The sequence below is a fragment of the Musa acuminata genome, chromosome BXJ2-2, assembly GCF_036884655.1.
Source record: "Musa acuminata AAA Group cultivar baxijiao chromosome BXJ2-2, Cavendish_Baxijiao_AAA, whole genome shotgun sequence".
Classification (NCBI taxonomy): Eukaryota; Viridiplantae; Streptophyta; class Magnoliopsida; order Zingiberales; family Musaceae; genus Musa; species Musa acuminata.
In genome coordinates this window covers 21111675-21139635 of record NC_088339.1, presented here as the reverse complement: position 1 = coordinate 21139635, position 27961 = coordinate 21111675, and the positions used below count along the sequence as shown (strand labels likewise).

At 37.0% G+C, this 27961-nt stretch overlaps 2 protein-coding genes across 2 annotated transcripts; both read left to right on the top strand.

Annotated features, from left to right (window-relative positions):
• Positions 1-143: 143 nt before the first annotated feature.
• LOC103970042 (uncharacterized) lies at positions 144-11858 on the top strand. Its single transcript, XM_009383677.3, has 7 exons — positions 144-329; positions 427-596; positions 2315-2391; positions 10676-10741; positions 10915-10989; positions 11094-11168; positions 11267-11858. The coding sequence occupies exons 1-7, from the start codon at positions 178-180 to the stop codon at positions 11690-11692; spliced, it is 1041 nt and encodes a 346-aa protein (XP_009381952.2). The 5' UTR covers positions 144-177; the 3' UTR covers positions 11693-11858.
• Positions 11859-12154: 296 nt separating this feature from the next.
• LOC135605303 (acyl-CoA-binding domain-containing protein 6-like) lies at positions 12155-27632 on the top strand. The gene is made up of 18 exons (XM_065095224.1): positions 12155-12473; positions 12887-12957; positions 14939-15002; positions 15072-15143; positions 16542-16745; positions 16840-16917; positions 17104-17214; positions 17322-17388; positions 17478-17539; positions 17982-18121; positions 20718-20844; positions 20937-21051; positions 21915-22003; positions 23144-23227; positions 23318-23503; positions 23834-23989; positions 24085-24144; positions 27217-27632. Exons 1-18 carry the CDS (start codon positions 12327-12329, stop codon positions 27391-27393), a joined length of 2010 nt encoding a protein of 669 aa, XP_064951296.1. The 5' UTR covers positions 12155-12326; the 3' UTR covers positions 27394-27632.
• The last annotated feature ends 329 nt before the right edge of the window (positions 27633-27961 follow it).

The window sequence follows — 27961 nt, the reverse complement described above, 5'->3', positions numbered from 1 at the left end:
ATTCGTTGGCTTCTTCGCCGTATGTTTGCGACCCATACGTCAGCTTGAGGGATATTAGACGAAAACGGCCCATCGTTTTAACCGGGTCGGGTTCATAGCAAGGATCCGGATCCGGAATGTTAAGCAGGCTATTCAACGCCGCTTATTCGTATACTCCGTACCGGGAGGTATCGCGTCATGGATCGGGAGTGGGGATCGAAGCCCGGCAGCGGCGGTGCCGCCTCCGCCCAGAATGAGGCGATCGACCGCCGGGAACGACTCCGGCGGCTCGCCCTCGAGACCATCGACCTCGCCAAGGACCCTTACTTCATGCGAAACCATCTCGGAAGGCAATACCACTGAACCCTAAACGTCTCCGAAAAAGTGGAGCGATCTCTTCTTGCTGTTTTCTTCTTTGAGGTAATCGCTGACTCGGTTTTCCTGCAGCTATGAGTGCAAGTTGTGCCTGACGCTTCACAACAACGAGGGGAATTACTTGGCCCACACCCAGGGGAAGCGCCATCAGACCAACCTCGCCAAGAGAGCCGCCCGCGAGGCCAAGGATGCGCCAGCTCAGCCTCAGCCGCACAAGCGCAAGGTCTCCCTCCGCAAGTCTGGTAATTCCCACCGCTCTCACAGTCAGATCATGTGTTCCCGTTACTCTTTTTCAATCTGTCATTTGCCTCTGTGGTATTGTTGTTCAATAACCAACTGGAAAGCTGTGGTCTATTATTGATGACTTGTAAATTTGGTGATAAAAACCTACAAGGGTTTTTTCCGTATACATGGCTAAAGTGGTTAGAATGCTCAATAGTTCTTGCATTTATACTGGCTCCTTGAATTAATCACTTGGTCAAGGAGATTTTTGGACACAATATTTCCTGCCCCTACATAACTTTGATTTGATTGATGTCAGAGTTTCTAAGACTTAACTATAGTCATATTATATATCATCAACATCTTTTATTACCTTATTTCTTTTTTTCGATTTATCAGCTACCATCAAAATGATGGTCTATAAGAACATGCTTGCCGTTTATTAGAGAAAGCCACTTGTAGAGTACTGATGTGCAAAATGGTAAAGAACTGGGCATTACATATTTATGAAGAATAAGCATTATACAGATCAATTCAACGTAAACAACGAAGAAAAAGGGAAGCGTGAGAGGAGTCTGTGGGATCATGAAAGAGGACATGAAATGGACTCAAAATCAAGAACTGTGGAGTTTAAAAATTTGATCGATTGTTTAGAAAGATGTCATTGGCTAATGAGCGGGCCCTGTTTGGTGTTTTTAGCTATTATAGGTTAGAGAGGCTAATCTGACTCGTTTGAGATAAATGTGCTAATGATCATGCTTATATTTTGTTGTTGGTGTGTAGTTTAGGTGGCATTGTAAAATACTCGATTCTTTTTGTTCTTGTTAGACTTTTTGGTTCCAGAGGTTGATGTCTGTGACCTGCAGATGCATAGAATGTAAGTTTGTTCAACTAAATTACATTATTCCTTTTTCTTTGTTTATGATAATGCACAATTTGAGGAGAAAAATGAAAACATGCCTGCCAGGGTCCCTTTTTTGCTCTTTTTTTTGTAGGTTCAGATCCTGATGTTCAATTTTTAACGATGACCTCAAGCAGTCTTTATTTTAGGATGGAACACAATCTTTAGGCTGCGAACTTGCTTTTTTATCTGACTGTTCGATATGAAATTCTTTATATAAACTTATGATTTTTAAGAAGTATACTTGGGCACAATGCTTGCCACCATTCATGCATCACAACTAAGGTCCTCTGTGCAATATCCGAACACATTGGATAGGACATGATGCTTTAGAGGCATCTCTTCAAATGCTTCACGCTACTGCAGTTGATTAAACAGAAAGGTTTGTGTGAATCTAGAATTTTGAGTGTCACGTCTCAATATGAACATGAATGTTACTTGTAATAAGTCAAGTATTTTTTGTAGGATTTATTTTGGTGTCTTTGGTTAGTTGTTATTGACACTATCTGAGTAAATTTTAATTGACAGTAGATTTTGTGAATTGTACAAGTTGTCTCTTCATGAACTGCATTTAATGCACACTTAGTTCATTTCTGGCAACTATTTAGGTATAAAGTAGTAATATTTATGTACCCTTTCATGTTCTTTTTCCTTAAGTAATTTGTATTTTTGCAGATTGTTATTTTCATTTGGACAATTTACAGCCATGCATTAGTTGTATCTACTTTTGAGGTGTATCTATCTTTGAGGAAGTACTGAGGAATTAGTCTTGTAGTTACTAGGCCTATATAAATTTCGTTACTGGTATTTGGTTGTGATAGTGTGCTCTATATACAGTTAAGATTGGGAGGCCTGGATACAGGGTAACAAAGCAATTTGATCCAGAGACAAAGCAGCGATCTCTACTGTTTCAGGTTCTCATCTACTATTATTATGATTTTGTAATTCAAAGATTGTTGTATGCTGGATTCTAATTATTTCTAAGTTTGGTTTGGCGTGAGAGCTTAAATATTTGGTTCAGAACATAAGCTTGATTTAGGTTGAGAATATCTCTTCATGTGTATACTTAACACTGTAAACATGAAAAACATTAATTATTAAATGGGATAATAGCTGTGGGGTTTTTGATGGAGAACCATCTAGCTTTACAAAGGATTTCTGAAAATTTTATTTTAGGCAAAGAAATCAACAAAAAGTCATCAATTAATTAGCCTAGAAATTCTACGAGTCATGTTGAAAATTAAAAAAAGGTCATTTGGTCTTTCTAGGGACTCCTTTTGTATTAAGTGCACTCTTGTATTAAATGCACTAATTTATTATTTAGATATCCTAGAAGTCACATTTTGGATTTCTAAAAGGCGTACTAATTCCTTAGGAGATTATTCTTGGGAACCATTATTTTCATTAATTGTACTAAGGCTCGTAAACCTCTATAAATAATGGAGCTTATCAATGGATCAAGCATTTTTCAGATTTGAATGAAAAAAATTGCATCTTCTCGAGTCTCTTACTTTTCTCTCTTATCTCACACTTCTCGTTTTTTGCTCTTCTTCTCTCTCTACTTTCTTGTTCTACATCAGTTTGGTATTAGAGCCCATCGAGAAACCTGCCCTGTACCTTATTGGGTTCCAACTAGTAGCAAAAACTTCGATCAACACTCAAGGATCTTTGCACCTCCAATGTCAACCTTTTTGCTTGTGGAGTTGGACTTTGGAGCAATTGTTCCTATGGAATTGGTTGACCACATAGTTCTTAGTATCGGGTAAATTTTTAAAAACTTTAATAATATTTTTTTGTCAGAAAGAAAGATTGTATATTTCATTGGATCATGATTGTCATCGTTTCTCCCTCATTTCTTTTTTTCTATTTATCACCCTCTCTCTCCCCTTTAGCTATAACTACAGTGCCACTAAAATTTGAACCTTTAAAAGTTATTAAAAAAATAAAACAAAAAGTGAAAAAAAAGAGAACCATTTGAGATATTGCATTTGTAGCTTATGCATTGCAACAATTAACAACCTCATTACCAAAAGGTAATTTGTCGATAGCATTAGAATCATGAGTCGGCGAGGTGAAGACCAAATCAATCCTGATGAATCCTTAAACCAACAGAGTGAGGTGGACACCCTTGGTACCGAGCTGGCAAATTATGACATAATGTTGAACAATTATGTGACAAAATGATCCAAGTCTTAAGAGCTCTCCAACATCTTGAAAAACAACCCATGAATGAGGAGGTTGATGAGTTGGTTAGACAACATGTCCATTCTCTACAATTCATAGCCTCAAATCAAGAAAGTTTTAAATTTTACCTACTCTCTAAGCCCCGGTTTGAACAAATCCTAGGTCCACCTATAGGGCACCTGTTCATAATCATGCTCTAATAATTCTTGATGACTAAGCCTTTGATCTTAACGATAAATTCCTAGAACTTGCTAAAAATCCACAAACCCGAGTAATGGGCCAACAAGTTCGGTTTGTTGACAATCTAGGGGAAATATCTAGAAGAGTTAAAGTAGATTTGTCGGATTGGCCCAATTTGTTGACTGGTTAGATAGCATGGAAGACTACTTTGAGTGGTATGGAATGATTGATATTGAATGTGTACGATTTGCAAAATTGAAACTGGTAGGATCCGCTAGGAAATATTGACAACATGTTCAATGTAGTCTCAAACACCGTCGAGAGCCTCCCATTACTCAATGGGAAGTCATGAAACAAAAACTTAAGGAAAAATATTTATCAACTTATTTTCGAATCCAATTGGTTGAACAATTGTTAAACCTTAAACAGTTGAATTCTAGTGTGACAGAGTATTTTGCCCAATTTGAGAAACTTTTACCTAAGTGTGAAATAGAAGAGGATCAAATCATCACTGTTCGAAGATTTGTTAATGGGTTGAGGTTTACATCTAATGGAAAGTTTCCTTGGTTTCCCCAGCACCATGGAGGAAGCTTCTCGTTGAGCCCTTGAGATTGAGAAGTACATCAAATTTTATCGAATTTGTCAAGCATCTTCTTCGTCTCTTGACAATAGAACAAAGGATTAAAATTTCGTACTGTACCAGAGTTTCGAGATTCGCTCAGTACGGCACGGTATTGTATACCTAGTGGTACATTTCGGTATACTGCTCGGTACACACACACACACACACACACACACACACACAGTACGGGGCGAATGCCTTGTCGCCCTTTTTGGCGCGGTTTCTTCTCCCTACGCGGGCAGAAAAATGAGGCGACCTCGCCTCTTTTTTGCCTTTTTGCCCGCACGAGGAGAAGGTGGGGAGAAGAAACCGTTTCCTTCTCCTCGCACAAAAAAGGGCGAGGAGGAACGTCGTCGCCTCTTTTCTTTTGCTTGCATGGGGAGAAGAAACGCCGCCTCGACGAAGCTCGGTTTCTTCTCCCCGCGATGTCGCCGAGGATTCTTCTCCCCGCGCGGATTAGGAGAAGTCGCCGACGACGCCAAGGCCTCGTCGCCTCAAACGAGGAGGGAGAGTGGCGTCGGATCTCCAGGTTATCTTCTTTCTTCTCCATTGGTTAATACCACTTGGTAGAGGGTGGTGACGACCGATTTAGGATGGTAACGGGGTGGAAACAACCCCAATCGACGGTATCATCTCGTAACAGGCGGTCCGCGTACCGGTCTGCTGATGAACCGGTATGTACCACCCGGTACGGACAATATTATTCGAAATTAAAATCCTTGAATAGAATTATTACCTAATCTACCCCAAGTAGTGGCCCTATCAAAGTGAAAAATCCTCACTACTAGCAACAATCTTGGCCCAACCATGAATTGTCCAACTCATTCAACCACTGATTCTCAAACTCGTTTGTCTTTAATCCAATGTCATTATTGCCATGATAGAGGTCACATTGCCTCTTATTGTCCTCGACGTACCCACCTTAAAACAAGAATCAAAGGATCAAATCGAAGAAGTTGATCAAGTAGTTGAATTTAAAGCCTACTTAGGTGATGAAAATGAACTACAAATTGAAGATGTCCATATTAATGTTATTTGTATTATTCTCTCTGCTACTAGTGATTCTAACGAATGGAAGAGGACAAGTATCTTCCATAATTTTATCCAAAGTGGGGAAAGAACTTACAAATTGGTTGTTGATGGGGGTAGCACCATGAACATAGTCTCAATTTGCTATCAAGAGACTAAATCTTAAGGTAGAGTCACATTTGACCCCTTTAAAGTAGCCTAGGTTAACAAAATCACTCTACCCGTGATCGAGAGATGTCTAGGACCAATCAAAATGGGCGATTTCCAAGATGAGATTTTTTGCGATGTCCTATCAATGGATATTGCCCATGTTTTTTTAGGTCGGCCTTGGTTGTATAACCTTAATGTTAACTATCATGGAAGAGAAAACACCTGTCTTTCCATACAAAGGCAAAAACATCATCGTGTGACAACAAAACCGTCATAAAAGGACAAATTAGGAACTCCCAAGTCTCCTCTATAAGCCTCAACTATCAAGGAACTCCACTTAATGGATCCTAAATCTTTTAAAATAGAGAGCTTAGATAACAAATTTTGTGTGACCATTGGTGCTAGAGAAATTCCTAGCCCTTACACTATTCTTGACCTAACTCTTGAGGTTAAGTCCTTAGATGAATTTTCAGATGTCATACCCTCGGAATTACCTAGTGTGCTGCCACTCTTATAGGAAATTCCATATGCCATTGACCTCCTAAATCTTTTAAAATAGAGAGCCCAGATAACAAATTTTATGTGACCATTGTTGCTAGAGAAATTCCTAGCCCTTATACTATTCCTGATCTAACTCTTGAGGTTAAGTCCTTAGATGAATTTTCAGATGTCATACCCTCGGAATTACCTAGTGTGCTGTCACCCTTATAGGAAATTCAACATGCCATTGGCCTTCTTACTAGGTCTAGTTGGTTTTCGAAAATTGACCTAAGAAATGGATACCATCAAATTCGCATTAGAATTGATGACGAATGAAAAACAACATGGCCTAGATGAATGGCGAGTCATGCCCTTTGGTCTATCTAATGCCCCAAGCACTTTCATGTGCTTCATGAACCAAGTTTTACAACCCTACAGAGGCAAATTTATTGTAGTCTACTTTGATGGCATCTTGATCTTTAGTAAGACCAAAGAGAATCATTTAGAACATTTTCGACAGGTTCTTACTACCATTCTAGTTGTAAGCTCTTTGTCAGTATGGAAGTTTTCGTTCATACAAATCCATGCCCTATTCTTAGGCTTCATTATTTCTGCCCAAGGTGTTGCCATTGATCTAGAAAAAATAATTGTCATTATATAATGGCCTGAGCCTAAAACCCTTTCTGAGGTTCATAGTTTCCATGGATTAGTCTTTTTTTATAAGAGATCCATTAGAGGGTCTAGTTCTATCATGTTACCTATCATTGATTGCCTAAAGAAAGGTGAGTTTTCTTGAACTCTGGCTGCTACCAAGCCTTTGCTGACATCAAAATGAAAATGACCACTACTCCTTTTCTTAGGCACCTTGACTTTACTAAACCCTTTGAGGCCGCTTGTGATGCCTCTAGTATAGGCATAGGAGGAATTCTTAGTCAAGAGGGTTAACCTATCGCCTTTTTCAGTAAGAAACTCAATCTCAATGATACAAAACGATATTATTCTACCTACGACAAAGAATTCTACACGATTGTGCCATATCTTAGGTATTGATGATATTACTTTTTGCCACAAAAGTTTGTCTTGTTGTTTGACCACCAGATCCTAATGTGCTTAAATGTGTAAAAGAAGTTAAATGCTCGACATGTCAAGTGGGTTGAGTTTCCCAACGAATACTCTTATAATTAAGCATTGTTCTGGCACTCAAAACAAAGCTGCTGATGTCCTTAGTAGAATTTCTACAATCCTATCCACCATGAGTCTCAAGGTCGTAGGATTCTAGCAATTAAAAGAAGAGTATACTAAATGTCCAGACTTTAATGGCATATATCGGGAAGTGAACGATGGAAACCATCGTGAGCATATGAACTTCATTCTCTAGGATAGTTACCGTTTTCGATCTACTAGATTGTGTGTTTCCCAATCCTCTCTTTGAGATTTGTTTGGAAAATACGTGTGGGTGGATTAGCAGGTCACCTAGGCTGAGACAAGACCATTGCATTAATCGAGGATAGATTTTACTAACCTTCCTTAAAGCGAGATGTTGCTCGAGTGGTGTCACAGTGTCACACTTGTCAAATTGGTGAAACTCATAAATACAATACTGGCCTATATACCCCATTACTTATTCCGCATTCACCATGGCAAGATGTGAGTGTAGATTTTGTCCTTGGACTTCTCAAAATAGCCGGTGGCCATTACTCTATTTTGATTGTTATTGATCAATTTTAAAAAACAACCCACTTTATCCGATGTAACAAGACAAACGATGCCTCACACATTGCTAAATTGTTTTTTTTCAAGAATTGGCTAAATTACGTGGCTTGCATTTAACAATGGTGTTTGATAGGGATGTAAAATTTGTTAGCTTCTTTTGAAAAACTTTGTGGAAACTGTTTGGCACAACATTGAAGTTCTCTTCAGCCTTTCACCCCCAGACTGATGGTTAAACTGAGTTTGTTAATTGTTCCTTGGGAAATCTTCTTAGATGCTTAATTGGGGAGAAATATGGAAACTGGGACTAACCTTATCCACTGCAGAATTTGCATACAATAACTCAGTCAATTACTCCACTGGAAAAAGCCCATTTTAAATTGTCCTCGGTTATACTCCTCACACCCTTATTGACCTTACACCTCTTTCACTTAACTATCGTGCCTCAGAACCAACCCACTCCTTCGCTCAACATATTTATGATTTGCATGCTGAGATTTAATATAAAATTATCTTAAATAATGAAAGTTGCAAACTTGTTACCAATGCACATCGTAGAAGTCAAGAGTCTTTAGTTGACGATTATGTCTTGGTTCACGTTCACCCTGAGAGATTCCTTAAAAACTCATACAAAAAGTTATATGCCTGAGTCATTTGCCCTTTCCCCATTATCCAAAAATTGGGAGCTAATGCATATGTGCTTGATTTGCCTTCCAACTTAAATATTAGTTCAGTTTTCAAAGTGGAGGATTTAATTCCATATCATGGTACTTTTGAGTTTCTTTTGTCTATCGGTGTTCTTGTAAGTGGCAATCCTCTTAAAGTACCGATTCTCCCACAACATAGCGATGACGTAGAGACCATTCTTGATGACCGCCTTGTTACGTCTGCTACCAGCATTAACACTTTTCGATGCCACTTCGATTACTTTTGAGGAACTTTATGACTTTGCACCAGACTTATTGGACCAGTACCTTGTAGATCATTTTTCGGGGTCGAGTTCTTTTCTATTGGAGGAGAATGATGGAGAACCATTTAACTTTACAAAGGATTTTACAAAAGTTTATTCTACGTAAAGAAATCAACAAAAAATTATCAATTAGTTGGCATAGAAATTCTAAGAGTTGTGTTGAAAATTAAATAAAATATTTTTTTGATCTTTCTAGGGACTTCTTTTGTATTAAGTGCACTCATTTACTATTTAGGGATCTTAGAAGTCACATTTTAGATTTCTAAAAGACATACTAATTCCTTAGGAGATTATTTTTGGGAATCATTATCTTCATCAATTGTGTCAAGGCTCCTAAACCCCATATATAGTGGAGCTTGTCGTTGGATCAAGCATTTTTTCAGATTTGAATGAAAAGAATTGCATCTTCTCTAGTCTCTTACTCTCTTATCTCACACTTCTCTTTCTTTCTCTTCCCCTCTTTTTCTCAACTTCCTTGTTCTACATCAGGGTTTCTCCATGATGCTTTGGCAGCCCTATCATTTTGGATTACTAATTGATTTTGTGTTGACTAAATGTTGACCCTAGGGTGGTAGAATAAGGTGCTATTCTGACCTATGATGATGCAACTCATGCTCAATCATGTGCGAAGACACAGTACAATAGGATCAGACTGGTACTGGTCTTGTTGGTGTGTGGGACGGGCATGGATGTTTGTGCACCAATTTCGGTGAGACAGGCAGTGTAAGGACACTAATCAACATATTGTACTCAAATATCAAACTATGGAGTATGCTCAGAAAAGAGTACAATATTTATTACAATCTTTTAACAGTATATTCTTCTTTTTTACTACATCGAAACTTCAGTTCCACCACTGGCGTCACTTGTATCATGCTTTCCAATCATTTAGCTTTATGAGGGAAACACCTTTTGATATTCCTGTGGACACATTATTATCATTCACCAGTGTTTTGGATGTGATCATCTTTGATCTACTCTTTCAGAGCTACCAAATGTATGAACTTATTTAATCCTTCTCATTGATGAACTTAATAGCTCACCATGGCATGTCCAAGAGCATCTCAATTTTTTCTGTTATTGTAAGCTGCTACAATTTCATCCAGTCAATGAGCATAGGCAATACATTTTATATCTAATCATTATGCAACTTTAATAAAATAATTTATGTATTTTTTGTGCAGGTGAATTTCATTGGAGAAGATATTAATTAGTGTAGTTTAGTTAGAGGAAAATTATAATAGATATCCTAAAGCATACCATATATCAAATGATAACATGTTGTAAAAAGGATTAAAATATCATACCGTATCGGAGTTTCGACATTCGCTCGGTATGGTACGGTACTGTATACCGAGCGGTATACCGTTTGGTGTTTATATATATATATATAATAAAATAAATATTTGGCAACGTCACTCCTCTCTCTTCTCCCCACGGGGCGACGTCACAGAAAAACGAGGCGACGTAGCCATATATATATATATATATATAAAAGATTTTTTTATATAAAAATATTTTTATAAAAGGCGACGTCACCTCGCCCCGTGTGGGAGAAGGGAAAGGCGACGTTGCTGAGGCAACACGACGTCGCCTTATATATATATATACCGCCTGGTAACGGGCGATCCGTGTACCGGTCTGCTGATGGACCGGTACGTACCACTCATATTGGGCGGTATTATTCGAAATTGAAAGCCTTGATTATAGTAAATGCAAGTGTCTAAACAATAGATTGTTGATCTTGAATAATAATAAAAGCAAACATCAAATATATCACCTAAAACACCATGCTCCTTTTGCTTATAATTATCTACATTGGTGGTTTCTTTTAATCTCTTGATTTGAAGCTTTTGGTCTGAATTTTCTGCAGATCGAGTATCCTGAAATTGAAGATAACAGTAAGCCAAGGCACAGGTTTATGTCATCCTTTGAGCAGGCAAGTGCTACCTAATATCAGTAGAAGCAGATGTTTGCTTACACTATATGGTTGCTAAATATTTATGCCTATCATTTTGTTTTTCCTTGATGTTTTTTTTTTCTCTTTTCACTTCAATTATATTCACTTCTTTTAGCAAGCGTGATTTAGGCTCATCAGTTTGTCATTGACAGAGGATTGAAGCATGTGATAAGCGATACCAGTATCTACTACTTGCAGCTGAACCATATGAGATCATTGCCTTCAAGGTTTCTTCTCCAGAACATTTCTCTCTATGTTCAACAACATTTTTCTTTTGTGTTTATTTGTTCCTCACCAGATTTATTTTGTGTGCTTATTTGTTCCTTATCAGGTCCCAAGCACAGAAATTGATAAATCAACACCAAAATTCTTCTCCCATTGGGATCCAGACCTAAAAATGTTTACGGTTAGATTAACAATCTGATATCCTTTGTGCTTGATTTTTGTCCATTTGTTTGAATAATCAACTGAAGATAATGTCCAACATCTTGATTCGTTCAACAGCTGCAACTATACTTCAAGATCAAGCCACCAGAAGCCAATAAACCACAACCTGCTCCTGTTGCCAATGGTACTGCACCTCCGGGTGTTCCTCCGCGGCCATTGCCACCTCCACCTCAAGCACCACCACTGCCACCGCTCCAAGCACCTCCACCTGCCGCCCCTCCTGCTCCAGTCATGAATCCTCCAAGGCCTCCACCACCTGCAATGGTGGGATCACAACCTCCCCCTCCACCACCAGTGGCAAATGGCCCTCCCGGGCCGATACCGCCCCCTATCGGTGGCAGCGCAATGGCTAACTTCACGCCCGGTCTTCAAGCCCCTCGACTTCCCCCGCCCCCTCCCCCTCCCCTGCAAGGTTTTCCTGGGCAGCAGATGCAAGGTCAAGCTCCTCGACCTCCACAGCCACCACCTAACATGGGTCACTGAACCATGGATGCTGTATGAGCCAATCTCTTTTTGCTGTCGGTAGTCTTATGTGAGCCTTGATGGACGTATTTGGGTATATGGTCAACGGACGGGCTACTGCTGTTGTAATGTTATTTCGTTATTACGGAACAAGATTTGATATTCCATACCAAATTGGTGAGTCAAATTCGATATTTGGGTTTGAGTAAATTTGACCACCAGTGGACTTGGTTTGGATTAACAGTTAAAACCTTTGTGAGTAACTACGGTTCAATGTTCGTCCGTGTAGTCCCGACGTCAGCCGGCTCAAGGCTGAACGGTAAACAGATCAAATATAACGGCTTATGACGTAACGTCAGACGGAAATTGCGATAACGGCGTCACGGCACGGGGTAACGCTCCCCAACTTTATATTACTCGCCCTTGTCCGATCGAGTAAATTACCGCAGTTCATAGTGAAGACGATCCAAGCATCGCACCGAAGGCAAGCAAGCAAATTGACTTTAGATCGAGACGACCTCTCTCCCACTCCTCGCTAAGAAATAGAGAGCGTGACTCCGCCCTTGGCTTCTCTATAAAGACTCCCACCCCGCCCTCGGTCGCCTCTTCTTTCGCTTCTTGAATTAAGCTCGCGTTTTCCTTTTGGGGAGGACGAATGGCTTCGGCCGGCCTTGCTTACCCCGATAGGTTCTACGCCGCCGCCGCCTACGCCGGGTTCGGCGGATCTCCCCAATCGTCAGCGGCGGGCGCCTCTAGGTTCCAGAATGACGTCGCTCTCTTGCTCTATGGCCTGTACCAGCAGGTGAGATCCACGGCTCCTTCCTTCGTTTCTTGAACCTCTCGTCGATCTGCATAACTTCTTTCGTGGGTTCGTCGGTCTTTCTTCCCTCGATATGTCTCAGGCCCGCGATTGCCCTTCTCTTTTCTGGAATTTCTAGTCGGTCCATTCTTCTTCGTTGATTGCGGTGGGTTTCTTGGTCTTCCTTCGGTTGGGAGGGCTCGGATCTGCTCCCCTGTTTCGTCCGTTCGACATGTTCTTTGTGCTAATCCTGATCGTGGAAGATCTGCCGTTAGGAGTCAAAATCTGTTCGATCCGTCAAATTTCTTTGGATCTGTGTCAGGGAATTGTTAGACCTACGTGACAAAGAGTTTTCCAAACCAGATCTTTGAATTGTTAACCTCCTAGTTCTTTTGGAATTTGTTTCCTGGCTGCAGGCAACCGTTGGACCTTGCACTGATCCAAAACCGAGAGCATGGAATCCTGTGGAGCACAGCAAATGGACGAGGTTGGTGTTATAGGATTTTTTTGTTATTTCAATATGTTGATAGGTCAAAGTTGTTATACTTTCTTAGAGCATGATCTGCAGGGTATTTGCTTGGTAAATTTTGATGAAAAGAAAATATTACAATTTCCTGCTACTAGATGTGACATTAAACGTACCTGTTAAACATCTATTTTGTTATTTATTTACCATCTTATGTTAGCATCTAGCGTGGCTAAATCCTTATTCTCCGATTCTGCATTGGAGATTGCTGTTCTAATCCATTTTCATGATGAAAAACTACTCCAGTATCAAAGACAGATGCTTTTGCTCTAAGCAAGATTTGAAGTACTGGTCCAGAATCTGTACTGGTCACTGGTCACTGGCTTGACTGGTTTGAGTCCAGTACACACCAACGTACCAACACATGGTACATCAGTGTACCTACCAGTCATAAGGATCATATAGAAAGAGGGAAAAAGGAGAGGAGCAGCAGAGAAGGAGAAGAGAGGAGGAGAGGGAGGAGAAGAAGAAAGTGAAACGATGAGGAGTACCAGTAGGGAGGAGAAGGCAACAATGCAACGGAGTGGCTACAGCCAGGCGGTAGGGAGGAGGAAGAAACAAAGGAGAGGAGAGCGGTATTGAGAGAGAGAGAGAGAAAGAGAGAGAAGAGGAGAATGGGAGGAAACCAAAGAATAAAAGAAGGCAGCTGCCGAAAGCTTTGAAAAATTAGAAAAGAGGATATCATTGATTGATTGATTCAAGGTAGCTTTTTTGTGTCTTGGGTAGTAAGCCTACCACCCAATACCCTCTAGTTTTGATGTTATAAGAGATGTGTACAATGGAGTTTGTCACTAGTGTTAGGACTTCGATGTATCAAGTTTTCTATAACCATAATTGTGTATCAAGAATTTAGTTTAAGTCCATAGGTTTTCAATTTAGTTATAAATGAGCTTACTAAACATATTTTATATAAATTTCCATGATGTATGTTATATGTTATTTGTATTTGTTTGATTGATTCTATACTTGAGTAACTAAGACAAATGATAGAAACTAGATGTTTTAGACAATGTGGGGCAAAAGTGAATATATGGTGTAATTTCAGCATTGAAGAGAGAAACTTTAAAAGTATAGTTTAGATGGGCTAAATGATCCTGTGCAAAAGAGTTTTAGTACTTTGGACTTTAATTGAGCAGGAATGGAAGATTATGAAGATACTATTTATAGAGTTAAACAAGAAAAAAGGGGTGTACCCAGTAAACCAAGGCTCCTGCTAATGACCCTTAGCTAAACATGATAACTAAACTAAAAGGGGCTCAACGTGCTCCGTGATCATCATCTCCCCGTTAGCTAAAGGAAAGTTTTATAAAGCAGTTGCAAGGAATAAGCAGTGCTTTATGGTTTAGAATGTTGATCAGTTAGATAATAATAGGTACAAAAGGTTACTGTTGCTGAGGTGAGAATATTGATAGGAAATGTTCATGTTTAGGAATAATTAGGTGTGAATCCAACAAAAGATAAGGTGAGGCGAAACTATTTAAAATGATCTGAATATCTCCAAAGAAGACATAGATGTCCTTGTTGGATGAGGTGAATTGATTGAGGAGGTATAGAGAGACCCAAGAAAAAAATACTAAAGTAATAAAAAGAGCTGGAATTGCTTTTAGCTTGACAAGTGATATTGCCCTAAATTGTGTCGAAATGTAGGAAAAAATCAATATTTCCAACTCCATATAGGTAGGATATCACTGCTTGTTGTATTCTTAGGTGCAAGATATGTACCTTTTTTATTCTTTCTATATATCTCAAACTCACTAGGTAACTCCTTTCACCTTTTTTTTTTCTTGATCAATTCCTTCATCTTTGTATGAGAAGTAGCATGTCAGGTTACTCTTGTACTACTACCTCTGAATTATAATCTTCCAATGATATAATTGAATGATCTATACATTACTTTTTGTTTATGTTGAATATCTAAGACTAATAACTTCTCTGCTATCAGTTGGCATGGACTTGGAAACATGGCTTCAACCGAAGCAATGCGTCTGTTCGTGAAAATTTTGGAGGTATGTGTATGCTTAGTATTGCAGTTGTCATACAAAGGTATGTTGATAATAATTTTTTTTCTCTATTAGGAAGAGGATCCTGCTTGGTATTCAAGGGTTCCTGAACTAGCAGCAGAATCTGTTGTAGATGTTGAAATGCTCGTAAGTATATTAGGAATTATTTCTTGTTTGCTAAAAGTTATAAGTCAATCATGCATTTTGGTCAAGTGATTAACAACTACTTAAGGATCATTTATTATGTGTAGCACATTTGTTGCTCATATCATGAGTGTTCATTGACATAAACAGTAAAAGAAAGGTAAAAATATCTTGTTGACAGAAGTGCAAAAAGTTGATAGGTTTCGAGTCTGGCATATTATATCTTTCGAATGCTATTTTGTTTTATATTAAGACATCTGTTTGTTATTGTTTAGTATTTTTAGACTATTTACATCCACTGTTTGAACTCCACTTGGATCATGTGATACTCTTGCATTGGATGATTGATTCAAGTACCTATGATTATGAAACCTTTGTTCTAATTAGGGATTTATTATTATTTTTCCATTTCTTTTTCACTGCTTTGAGCTCCTTGTCTGTAGTTCATTTATCACTTATGCTGGTTGTAACAAACGCTTTGTCCTGAATCCCCTAAATGAAAAAGCACACGCTCCAGAGTTTATCCCAGTCACCCAAGGATTCTTGCTACTTCGAATTGAGAATGTAACTATTTGGCTCTCCTTTTTGTGAACTTGATTATTCAGCCTTTGAGAAGCCTTGAAGTAAGCTTAATCATGAAAGAGGTTTATGGTAGGGCTTAGTAGTTTTTGATATATTCAGATGTTGTGTAGCCCTTTCACTTGGTAGCAAGTCCAAAACTTGTCAAAGTCTAACTGACAATATTTGGAGGATGCAAATCTCATGTATTATACATATCGATAGACATAATGAATTGTTAGCAAGGTCAGATTCCATAAATTAGTCAAATGGAGATAATATATCCTATCAAGATGTCTCAAATATCCAATGTTTTGGAACAATAAGAAAAAAATGATGAAGTAATCAGCTTAAAATGATTAAGGGCTTGAAGAAAGGCTTTCGAACAGTGAAGAAAGAAATATTTGGAATTGGGTGCAAGATTGGCCAAACTACGGTTGAATTGGATGCAAAAAATTTGACGACCGAACAAACACCATCACAGCTCATTTGCACTTGCCACAGAATGGGATCTCAAGGATGATTAGGTAAATAGTAAATACTTTATGTTTCTTTTTGTGACGGTGCATTGTTCTATGGCTTTAAATGCAATACTATGGAATCTGAGTCCACAATTATGATTTGGTAGTTTAGTCTTCCTGTTGATCTAGCTTGTTTAATTTCAAGCTCTAATATCATACAAGTGCTATCTTCACCAATATAGACATATATCTTTGTGTCCTTGCCTATTAAGGATAATTTAAATAACTATTTTGATCTAATTATGTTTGAGAATAAATATTTTCTTTGACTTGTATATGAATTATCATCATCCGTTCTTATCCTGTTAATTTACCTTCTTAGAAACCAAAAGTTGAGCCAGCTACTGTGTCAGCATCGGAAAATGGAGACTCCTTACCTGAGACAAAAACTATTTCAACAGAAAATGGACTTCTGTTGGAGACACAGGACAAGGATGTTGTAATGGAGGGTCTTGGCTTAGTCAGTATATATGATCAATGGGTTGCTCCATCAGTATCTGGACAACGCCCTAAGCCTCGTTATGCGGTGTTATCTCTATTCTTTGATTAATTTTATATTGAAGCAGTGAAATTATTCTTATTCCATTGACAACCAAATTGTGTCTGACATCTATTTGCAGCATGGAGCAGCTGTTCTACAAGAAAAAATGTATATCTTTGGTGGAAATCACAATGGTCGTTACCTTAGTGATGTCCAGGTATGTTGATAATGATGAAACAAGTAGGCACAATTGCGTTTGATCAGCTCCTAGTTACTTTTGTATTTCTTCTTCTGGAAGTGTTTTATTTTAATTAGTAGAACTGTTCTAACCTGTCCTGATTTTCACTTATGTTTACTAATTAAGTCTGAATTTAATGGCTATGTCTATATTTATTTACCGAAGGTTCTGGATTTGAAAAGCTTGACATGGTCAAGAATAGAAGCTAAGGCACTTGCAGGGTCCTTGGATTCCTCAATCACTGGTTCAGTTGCGCCCTCGGCTGGCCATTCCTTGGTAACATATTGCTCCGCTGCAAGAACTACAGTTGTTAATGGCTAATAGCTAAATCGTTGAGGGACTATGTAATAGGAATTTTCATGGTCGCTTGTTAATCATTGCAGATTCCTTGGGGTGACAAAATTTTATCTATCGGAGGGCACACCAAGGATCCATCTGAGACAATTACAGGTTCAAGTCATTTTGCTTACACGGACTTCCCTACCAACTTCTCAATTTTTTTTCCACTCAGAATGACAATTTAGTTACCATTATGCCAGTGAAGGAATTTGATCCTCAAACTTGTCTCTGGTCGAACTTAAAGACATATGGGAAACCACCGGTAAGTTTTATTTGATCTGTGTTCAGCATATATTCTAGACCATTAGATCTCATGAAGCTTGTTTGTGTTCTAATCTTCTTGAAGTCGATTTGTTTTGAAATTTTGAACTTTTATGTTTACAAAAACTGAAACTTTAAATAACTTATAGTTTGAGGAAGGAGCAACTGTTTGCCATGGAATATATTACCATTGCCCTTTTTCTTTCAATTACTATTTTTCTAATTGTGGTAAAACTTGCCTTGCAAGCATCTGATGATTAGTTTGTTACATTTTTTTTCATTATGTTATGGATGCGAAATAAGATTTTGATAAAATAGGATTGGACAGGTTAAGGAATTAATTATTGTTAGGATTATTTGGTTTTTCTAATTTAAACATCCAGTTTTTTTGAAACCTAGCTATCATTGCCTACATTTCATTTTTAATCTTCTTTCTCTTGTAGATTTCTCGAGGAGGCCAATCGGTCACCCTTGTTGGGAACACTTTGGTTATATTTGGAGGCGAAGATGCTAAGAGATCTCTTCTAAATGACTTGCACATTCTTGACTTGGAAACTATGACCTGGGATGATATTGATGCCATGTAAGAGTTACTTTTCTTTTATTAATAATTCAGTTTCTTTTTTGACACATTGGTAAAATAAATTCAAGTTCCCAGCAGGCCACATTTTATACACCTTAAAAATATATCATTTAAAGAACCTGACAATTACTTAATTCTACGTGGGTGTGATTGGTGAATGGTCATCAGATAAACCTAGCTAGAAGTTGTAAGGGGGAAAATGAGCTATTGGCTCTTCATTCTGGACCTATCTTCATCATTTTAATGTACTTTATGTCTACAAGGTCTTTAATGGAGACAATGGCATGCTCAGTTTGGGCATTTTGATAAGTACAGTGCAAATCAGAATGCCTTCATCTACAAATAACTTTTGGTTAGATAATTATCTACCCTCAGTAGAATCCGATAGGTGGATATTTCTGATCTTTCAGGAGTAGTTAGAAGTTAGAACAAGACATGCTATTCTTGGATCTGACATGAAAATACGCAGAAGTGAAAGATCTTTGCACAAATATGATAAGATTACAAAAGTGTACTTAATAAAGTGTTCTACATGAATCAGCTAAAAGCATACATTTAATGGGTGAAAAGACTTCCAACTTTACCTTCCTTTTCCTCCTTAACTTGATCCCATGGCCTTTCCAGAGTTAACTCTTCATTTTTGTATGCATGTTAAAACAAAAGAAAAAAGTAGAAAACTTGCATGAACATGAAATCCGACTATTTTCATTCTCATATATATATACTTAATATATTCATCATTGCTGGCAACTACTAATCAATGTCATCAGTGTTTCATCATTATCTTTAATTTATGACTGTAACAAATAAGGGTTGTAATTCATTTTGAATAGGAAATTCAATTGTTTATAAGAATGTTTTATGTGCCTAGCATGTTTAATCATGTATGAACTTTGAATGTTGAACCATGTTGTGCTTGCGTCAGCTTGTACCAGGTTCAAGTTAAGGCCTGTGACTCTGCTAGGTAAAAGATGGATGCATGCTCATCAATGCCTTGAACTAGCATGATGCATGTTACATCAATTTCCACTAGCAAGGCACCACAAAAGACATGCACCTTTGTGTCATGCTATGATTTCGTTGGTGTACAATATATATATAGCAGTAGTTTTGACATTTTAATTGTTTGGTGTTCACATAGACAACAAAATTCTATTGTAATATTTAAATTCCCTGCATCACGAGCATCTGGAACTTAGTCTTTCTTTAAATTTTTTTTATGTGCATACTTGCCCGAAGTTGTTTTCCCTATTAAGTGCTTGTTTCTTTTCCCTTTGTAAAATAATCTTAGCTCCAACACTAGTTGCAAGTTCTTTTGAGCTAGTTTTACAGAAGTACTACTTCAACTATTTGTGCATATATACATATATAATTTCTTTTGACATATGTTTAAAGTTCATGAATGTATTTCTCATTTGCTTTTAATTCCTGATGTATTCAAGTAATCTGCAAAGTTGACGTATTGTTGCTTCTTTCACCTTATATATACAGTTACATATAAGAGATTGTGTTGCTTATGTATTCATTATCACTAAAATTCGTAAATCATGTTAAAAGGGCAACTATTAATGAAATCAGTGGGGTTCTTTTTAAGTTCGATACATGTATTGAAGTGCCTGGATGCCAGTGTGTTTGTTGTATCAATATACAGGATGTAAAGACACTGTGTGCACAATGTGTACTAAACTCATGGTTCATACCTGTTATTGGCAGCTACAGTAGACAATCTTATCTTTGTTTATACATCAATTGAGATGCCTTTTAATCTGGCATCTATCTTGATAGTATTTAAATTAATGACTATCTTTATGTCTCTCTGAAGACCTCCAATACACCAACCATACTCCTAGTTAACTCTTGAGACCTTAGGGATATCATGTGTGATTTTCTTTTTCTTGTAATGTGTGAACCAGATCCTCACCAAGTCACTATGATTGATATTTAATGAATCTAATTGATGTACTTAAATCTTTTGTGATTCTTAACCTTTTCCAGAATCTTTATAAAAATGATGTGCATGCAGGGAACATCTGAAGGTCATTCTTTGCTTGTTAAGACCTTCATTAATTGCCTTCATCATATAGTACACCATATCTTGCTGACTGTATTTAATATAGCATTCTGCTTCACTGAGAATAGTTTTGACTTGTCTTCTGACATGTAACTTCTAGTGAAGGCATTTATTAATGACTATTAGTAAGAAATTTGTAGACCTAAATTACAAGGTAGTGGTAATAGTTTTTCTCCGTGTGGAAACATGTAATTTACGTGCATTTGACAGACATCGTGAGATCTTTACACAAGTTCATTGGTATAGGAAACATTTAGTTAGATGTGACTTCATCATATAACTTACCAGTTTTTAAGTTTGGAAAGGAGGAATGCTTCAAGATACACACAATCACATTTCATGTATTGTTCTCTCATTCTAAGTTTTGAACTCTTAATGCTAACATTAGGTCTGTTCAATGTTCATCTCTTTTAAGCACAAAGCTGTCTTGTGAATTTTGTTCTATTAGATTACCATCGTAATCATGTGATTATGAACAATCCAATTAAATGTTTCTCTGTTAATTCTCTCTTTATTGTGTTTTAGTGGTACACCTCCGGCCCCAAGATCGGACCATGCTGCTGCTTGCCATGCAGATCGGTACCTTTTAATTTTTGGTGGTGGATCTCATGCCACATGCTTTAATGATCTTCATGTCCTTGACTTGCAGACTGTAAGAGCAACTTCTTTTTTTAGATGTTATGACACAAAGATAATGGGTTAAAATCTTTGTTAACATTTATTTTTTAATTTGACCTTTTGCAGATGGAATGGTCAAGACCAAAGCAGCAGGGTGTGACTCCCGGCCCACGAGCTGGCCATGCTGGTGTAACCGTGGGGGAAAACTGGTTCATTGCTGGAGGTGGTAATAATATGAATGGTATGTTTGTAAAACTTCTATTTTGTTTCCTATATCATGCCTTTATTTGTTTTTAAAACGAACATTCTTGAAGTGATAGGTTGTGCACGCTTGCTCTATCCAAGACTTTGTTTCCGATCTAGTTGGCATATGAACTTTCTTTCTGAAGCTCCAGTTCAAACTTCAAACAACATGCTACATAGTTATAATTAGATAAAGCAATATGGTGAATGAAGCTAAAGTCATGAATAAGGTAGTCAAAAGGTTTTGGAAAATAGAAGGGCTAATTCTAAATAATTATTTGAGTATGAAAATATCAAAGATGAAAGCATCATAAAGAGTGCCAGGTTGTTCAGTCTGATTTAATCTACTTTCTAATGAGTGATTTGGTTGGTTTGGTCTTGTTAATGAGAAACTGAATGTTTGCAACATTGACCAAATAAATCGTATCAAACTGGATGTACCTATTTAGCTGTGTCAGTTTATCTAATTTTTCTTTCTAACACTGAACTTTAAAATGAATTGTCTACATGGAATCCTGATTCTGGTCCGGATAAGCATATTTTGGTCATTATTTAATTTTGCTTTCTAACACTGAACTTTAAAGCATTAATTTGACTAGAATTTGGTCATTATTTCCTTTTTTGGTTTTTCTTCCTGTTGTGTACAATTATGGATTTAATACATTACATTATTTTACATTATGAATGCAAAAAATCATGACTGTTAACAACTTAACACCATGTTGTTGTTTGATTGAATGGATTTTCACTGATTGTATATTTAAGTGAATGATAGAATAATGTTCACTTTTGAAGTAGAAAGATTGTGGGTTTTCTTTTTTCTGTTCTTCTAAATTTAGAGCTCATGCCTTCTTTTTCCAGGGATCTCTGAGACACTTGTTCTGAATATGGCCACATTAGTCTGGTCAGTTGTCACCACTGTTCAAGGACGTGTGCCCCTTGCTAGTGAGGTACACTCATCTTTTTGGCTAGTCAGTTTTCATAGGGTTGATAGATACTACACGTTTGTGGCTCTGAAATTCATATCTAGATGATAATAAAAACTGCTTCCAACTTAACGTTAACTTTGTTGTTACTAATAGCTGTATGAGATAAATGCAAAAATATGACAGACACAATCCATGCAATGCTATAACAGTATATATCATGACCATATGTACCTTTGGTGATTAATTAGACTTGCTTATACTTCATAATGGGTGAGAACAAAGATAAGATAAAAAATGCATGTATTGATTAAGGTAAACAATGTCTGATAACATGCATAAAAAATTATTTTATTTTATATATTTTTAGTGAATGTATTTTATGGAGATATTCTGGAGCATCAATTGTCAATAATTTGTTGTTTAAAATGGCCTAACCGCCTAAGCATGTAAATTTTATTTATTGATTGCATTTTACTGTGACTTCCTAGAATTGATAACCTTCTGGATTATGATAAAACAAACTGAAGGATATCATGTCATATAAGAAATGCAATAAAATTATTATTAATTAGACAAAGTATGGTTTAATTTTTTATTCTCTTGTGGAATAGTGTAGGAACTAATTTTAGTGAAATGTTTATATCTGTTAATCAACTCTCGATGTTTGTAATTGGATGTCAGCTGTTTAATTTCTCCACTGAGGTTATTGAAGCATACCAAAGAGGAAAGCGAAAAAAATGAGCTTGCTAAACAAGTCAATAATAAATTGCAGTGACCTCTGATATAACTCTTATTAGTTGATGGAACTGCAACAATACTGTTATTTTATTATAGCAGCTGAAATTCTGATATATAATAGTTTAATCATGAATGAGCTTTTCTGGAATAAGGTTTTGCACAATATGTTCACTGTCTTTACTTACTGAATGGTTGCACCTTATGATTGACTAAAAATTATATGTTCAGCGAATGCAAATGATTATAGGAACTCATTAACTGTGAGCTCACTTTATTTGTCAGTTAGCATCATATGACTGAGAAGAGGAACTGTTTCTTCTTTTTTTTATAAATTTAAATGTAGAAAGGCATCCTGTTGTACATGATTACAGTAGTGAATGTTTCTGAAGAGGAAATTACTAATGTTGAGAGTTACTTTTTTAGGGTTTAAGCTTGGTAACAAGCACCTACAAGGGAGAAGATTTTCTTGTGTCATTTGGAGGTTATAATGGGCGTTATAGCAATGAGGTAAACCTAAGTTTCAATTTATGTTTGTTTTGTCTATTCTGGTGTTTTGGCTGCTTGAGTTGTATTCATGCAAATTTTCTGGTTGGTTAGGTCTATGTTCTTAAACCAAGCCACATCTCAGATCTGCAGTCGAGGATGATAGATGGGCCTGTGTCAGACACCATTGCTGCAGTGCTTCCAACAACAAATACAAGTAGGGATATGGAACCTGAGATTGAAGGAGCTCGAGATAAAAAGATAAAGGAAATTGAGATGGACAATGGTGATTCAGAGCTGGTAGGGATGTAACATGAAAAGTTTCCTGTCTGTGAACTTTTTAATTGATTAGCATCAGCTTATACATAAAAACTGAAACTAATTGCCAAATTTATAGAATAGCTAAATTTTTTTCCATTCCTTGCTGGATTCCTTAATCAAATTTATAGCATAGCTAAATTATTTTCATATATGGTGGTAGGCTGGTAGCATTGTATATGTATAACTGTTTTCTGGGTGAATAATAAAATTTGAAAGTCATTTAGAATTGTGAAATAAGATTTTTATTAATTTCTCTTTTATATGATGTTTTCAACATAGTTATCGTCTAACTTCCCTTGAACTTTTCAGAATATTAGAAATGAAGAAACAATAGAAAGAATTGTGGAAAGCCTGAAGGCAGAGAAAGAAGAACTAGAATCAACATTTAACAAAGAGCAATTGCAGAATCTCCAAATTAAGCAAGAACTAGCTGAAGCTGAGTCTAGAAACACTGAACTCACAAAGGCAAGCTTCATATCTGTTCTTTATCAAAATAGATATTTATCTGAAGATAAAATGATTAGCATAAATAAATTATATATTATTTCTGGACTATGCAGGAGCTTCAGTCCGTTCGTAGTCAGCTTGCTGCTGAACAGTCAAGGTGCTTTAAACTTGAGGTATGCATGCGAATTAACTGATAACTTATCAGTTTGGATGTTTTGATCCACTTTTGTTCCTATGTAAGTTCCAGAACCTATCACACTTTTGCCTTAACCTATCACACTTGCATGAGCTAAGTGGTAAATCACATCTAGAATTGGTATGCACATGCATATCTTAAATTTTATCAACTTCGAGGAAGTAATATCTTCAAAATGCATAGGCAGCAGTTTGTGGTGTTAGTCAATGTATTTGCATGATAACTTGCAAATATACTGCTTCAAGCTATAAACCATCATGATGTACAATTGTGGTAAATGATAATAGATTAGGGATTTAAATTTCTTGTTATTGTACTCGCATTCACTTCGTTGAAAATTTTAGAATAGTGAATGTGATTGGAATTATTATCTCCATCTTAGGAGTCTATCTTGGATCATATGATTAGTGAATAAGTAACTATAGTTTATGCATTTAAGAATCCAGATAATGTCTAAGCCCTTTGTAGGAGTTCCTTTTTTTGTTTAAACACCTTGAAAATTTCCATGAATTTAAAAGAATGATGTTTAGCTTCTCTAGTATTCTTTCTTTATGTAGATATTGTATTCTCACCGTTACTCTTAAACCTTGCTTTAACATCTTCAATATTTACCTATGCTTTGGTTACTTCACTTAAAAATTTATTTCTTGCTCCTAAAAAAGATAAACTAAAGATACGACTTCAGTTGACCAGATTTACCTACTTGCATCCTCTTTCTTATCTAGATTTTTTTTTACTACTTGTTCCTTGTTTGTAATTGACTCTTTGTATTCTTTGGAATATGGACTAGTAATGTATGATTTCTTTCTAGATTTTTGTACATAAGCTGTATATTTTCTTTGTTTTCTATGTTAGGATGGCAACCAGTGAATCCTTTAAAAACCAATCTCTAAAACATAATTTTGGAGCAGATGCTTATTAAGAATTCTTACCTGCTTCAAATCCTTGATTTGATTTCATTATCGCCATGTTTAAAATGATAAAAAGATAATATTTTTTTCATTGCTATTGAGTACAGAAGCTGAGATAAGATGATTGTTATTTTGAATATATATGGCAGGTCGGGGGTTGGGCGGGTGGGGGCGGTGGGGAACATGAGTTCATAAGATCGAAAATTTATGCCTTAGATAAATTTATGCATACAATAAAGAGCTGAACAACGAACAAAGGTTATGTTGGCATTGTTGATCAATAGGATGAATCAACAGCCTGTTAAAGTAAAGCCATAGCAAAGAATGACACCAAGGCAAATGCACAGACAGCAATGAAGGCAATGAAGCAATAGTCAAGCAATGAAGTCCTATGAACAATCATCCATCATTTTTTTTGTTCAAACCATAGTTGTGAAACAGCCTAGGCAATGGGCCAATCCTATAGCCAGGCAAAAGATGCCTATGTGATAGCCCAAGTGGCAAACTTTTAGTGCAATCGTCCCAATTATCTTTTGGGTCACCCAGAACATTTTGTGTTGTAGAAGTTAAATACTGTTCATGAGAAATTAGCATTTCAATATGCCTCAAAATTTCCATAGCAATGACAATATAATTTGGAGGCATTTTCAAGCAGTGATTTAAATAGGCGCTCGGGTGAGGCGAGGCCCCAGCAGCTCATGTGTGGACTAGGCGACGCCCTTCAATGAGGCGCTGCTTGGGCGCTTGCCCGAGCCTAGCTACCGAGCGCTTCGAGCGAGCGCCCGGTTCATATAAGGTAATCAAACCAGACTTTTAAGTCTAGTTCGGTTCAATAGTAATTAGTTGGTTTGATTGAACCAACTAACGCAGTTTCTTACCTCAAAAGTTGCCCTTCACGCTCGCACGACCCTGAGCCAACCCTAGCGTTTTCTCCTGCTGCCTCTGACGCAATCTTCCTCTATCGCTGATCGAGTCTTCCTTTGTCACCGATCTTTCTCCCGCTGCTTCTGCTGCAACTGTTGTTCGCTGCTTCCGCCATTGTTGCTATTGTCGTTCACAACACTGCCATAGCTATCTTAGACTAATCCTCCACCGCTGCTACTGTCAACTTCTCACCGTTACTTCTCTTCCCACTTTCCATTGTTGGTGATATTTTTTATCCTTTTGTTAATTATATTATATATTTTTTTATATTTTAATATTTTAGAGTGTCTTGTTTCGTTTGAGCGAGTGCCTCAAGTGTTTTGCGACCTTGGTGCCTTTTGGCGCCTAGCGTTTTTTAAATCACAATTTTCAAGAACAATCCTCGTTAATAGAAGCAATTAGTTTAAAAAAAATGACTCCTACAGAGTATCTTAGCTCAAACAACAATAGATGTGTGTACTGCACATGTAGATATATTTGGTTTTCATATTTGAATATACATATTGCAAATCTTTAAATATGTAGGTATGTGTCATTATGATGGTGCAGGTGACAAATCATAGATGTGCTCTAGGGCTTGTTTGCTGTGCAGGTGACTCATCTATTGTGAGATTGGTTTAAACCAAGGACATGGTATTAAATTAAGATTTTTTTGGGCCTGCATCAGTATATTGGATATTTGCGTGTAGATGAAGTTATACCAGTAATACTTGGTACGTATCATGGGGTCAAACTTGATGTTGAGATCCATGTGATTGATGTATTTGATGAAGGATTACATGTCAAGGGATCTAGATGTGTAATAGAAGGCACGAATGCATGAGTCTACTTCAGCAAGCAGACAGATTACTTCTGTGGTTGTACCATCGACACTTAGGACACAAGGTGCAATTAGTTTTGAGTAATCCATTGAATTAAAGAAAATTCATGTTAGTGTTATCTTTTACAGCTCAAGGAAACATAAGATGGAAGTTTCTTTTTCTTCTTTCCCTTTTGGAAACCATTTCTTCCACTATATACTGTGCAAAATAGTTGATGTTGTAGTCTTGTTTTTTCCTTTTTTTATGTGTTCTACTTGTTAACTGAAATCCATACGTATGAAATACATTGCTTCTCTCTTTTGTTACTGCATTGTAAACTATAATATTTCATTCGGGAGTGTTAAGTCTACAAAGGCTGCAAGTACCTAATGGTTGGAATATTATTGCCGACAGGTTGATGTCGCAGAACTACGACAGAAGTTACAAGCGATGGAAGCGCTAGAGAAGGAAGTTGAGTTGCTTCGACGGCAAAAGGCAGCTTCTGAACAGGAAGCTCTGAGTGCTAAGCAGAGGCAAGATTCGGGTGGATTATGGGGTTGGCTTGCTGGAAGCCCACCACCGGAGAAATAAATCTCAACTCCACCTAAAAGCCATAACCGTCCATAATAGCTATTCGTTATCATCATCTGTTGCTTACAAGTCAATGCGATCTTCACTAAGCCTGTAGAATCCCTCAGTTCAGTCATTTCTTTTCTTCCTTTTTTTTTTTTCTAATCTCTTTCTATTTTTCTTTCTCGTGTTCATTCCAAAGTGATCACAATAATTGATGAGATTTTATCTTATACCAAATTTGTTCTTCTTGTGCTCCAGCACCGGCCTCTCTAGCGACATCAGACCATCTGCACTCTCGTTCCATTTTCTTTTCTCCCCTGTTCCGTTGTTGCTCAAGATTTACTATTTGGAGTTAGTAAAATGAAGTTTGAAAGTGTTTTTCGTACATTAATTGATATTTGAATTTAAAAATAGTATCACGATTTAAAAAGAGAACTCAACATAAGCACACAAAAAAAAAAGCACCGGCTATATATATATATATCACTTTTTATCTTTTTTGTATTTTAGATGCATGAATAAAATAGGATGTTATATTTTTATTTTCATTGCTGTTATCAATAGGAGTGTAACAAAAAATAGATAA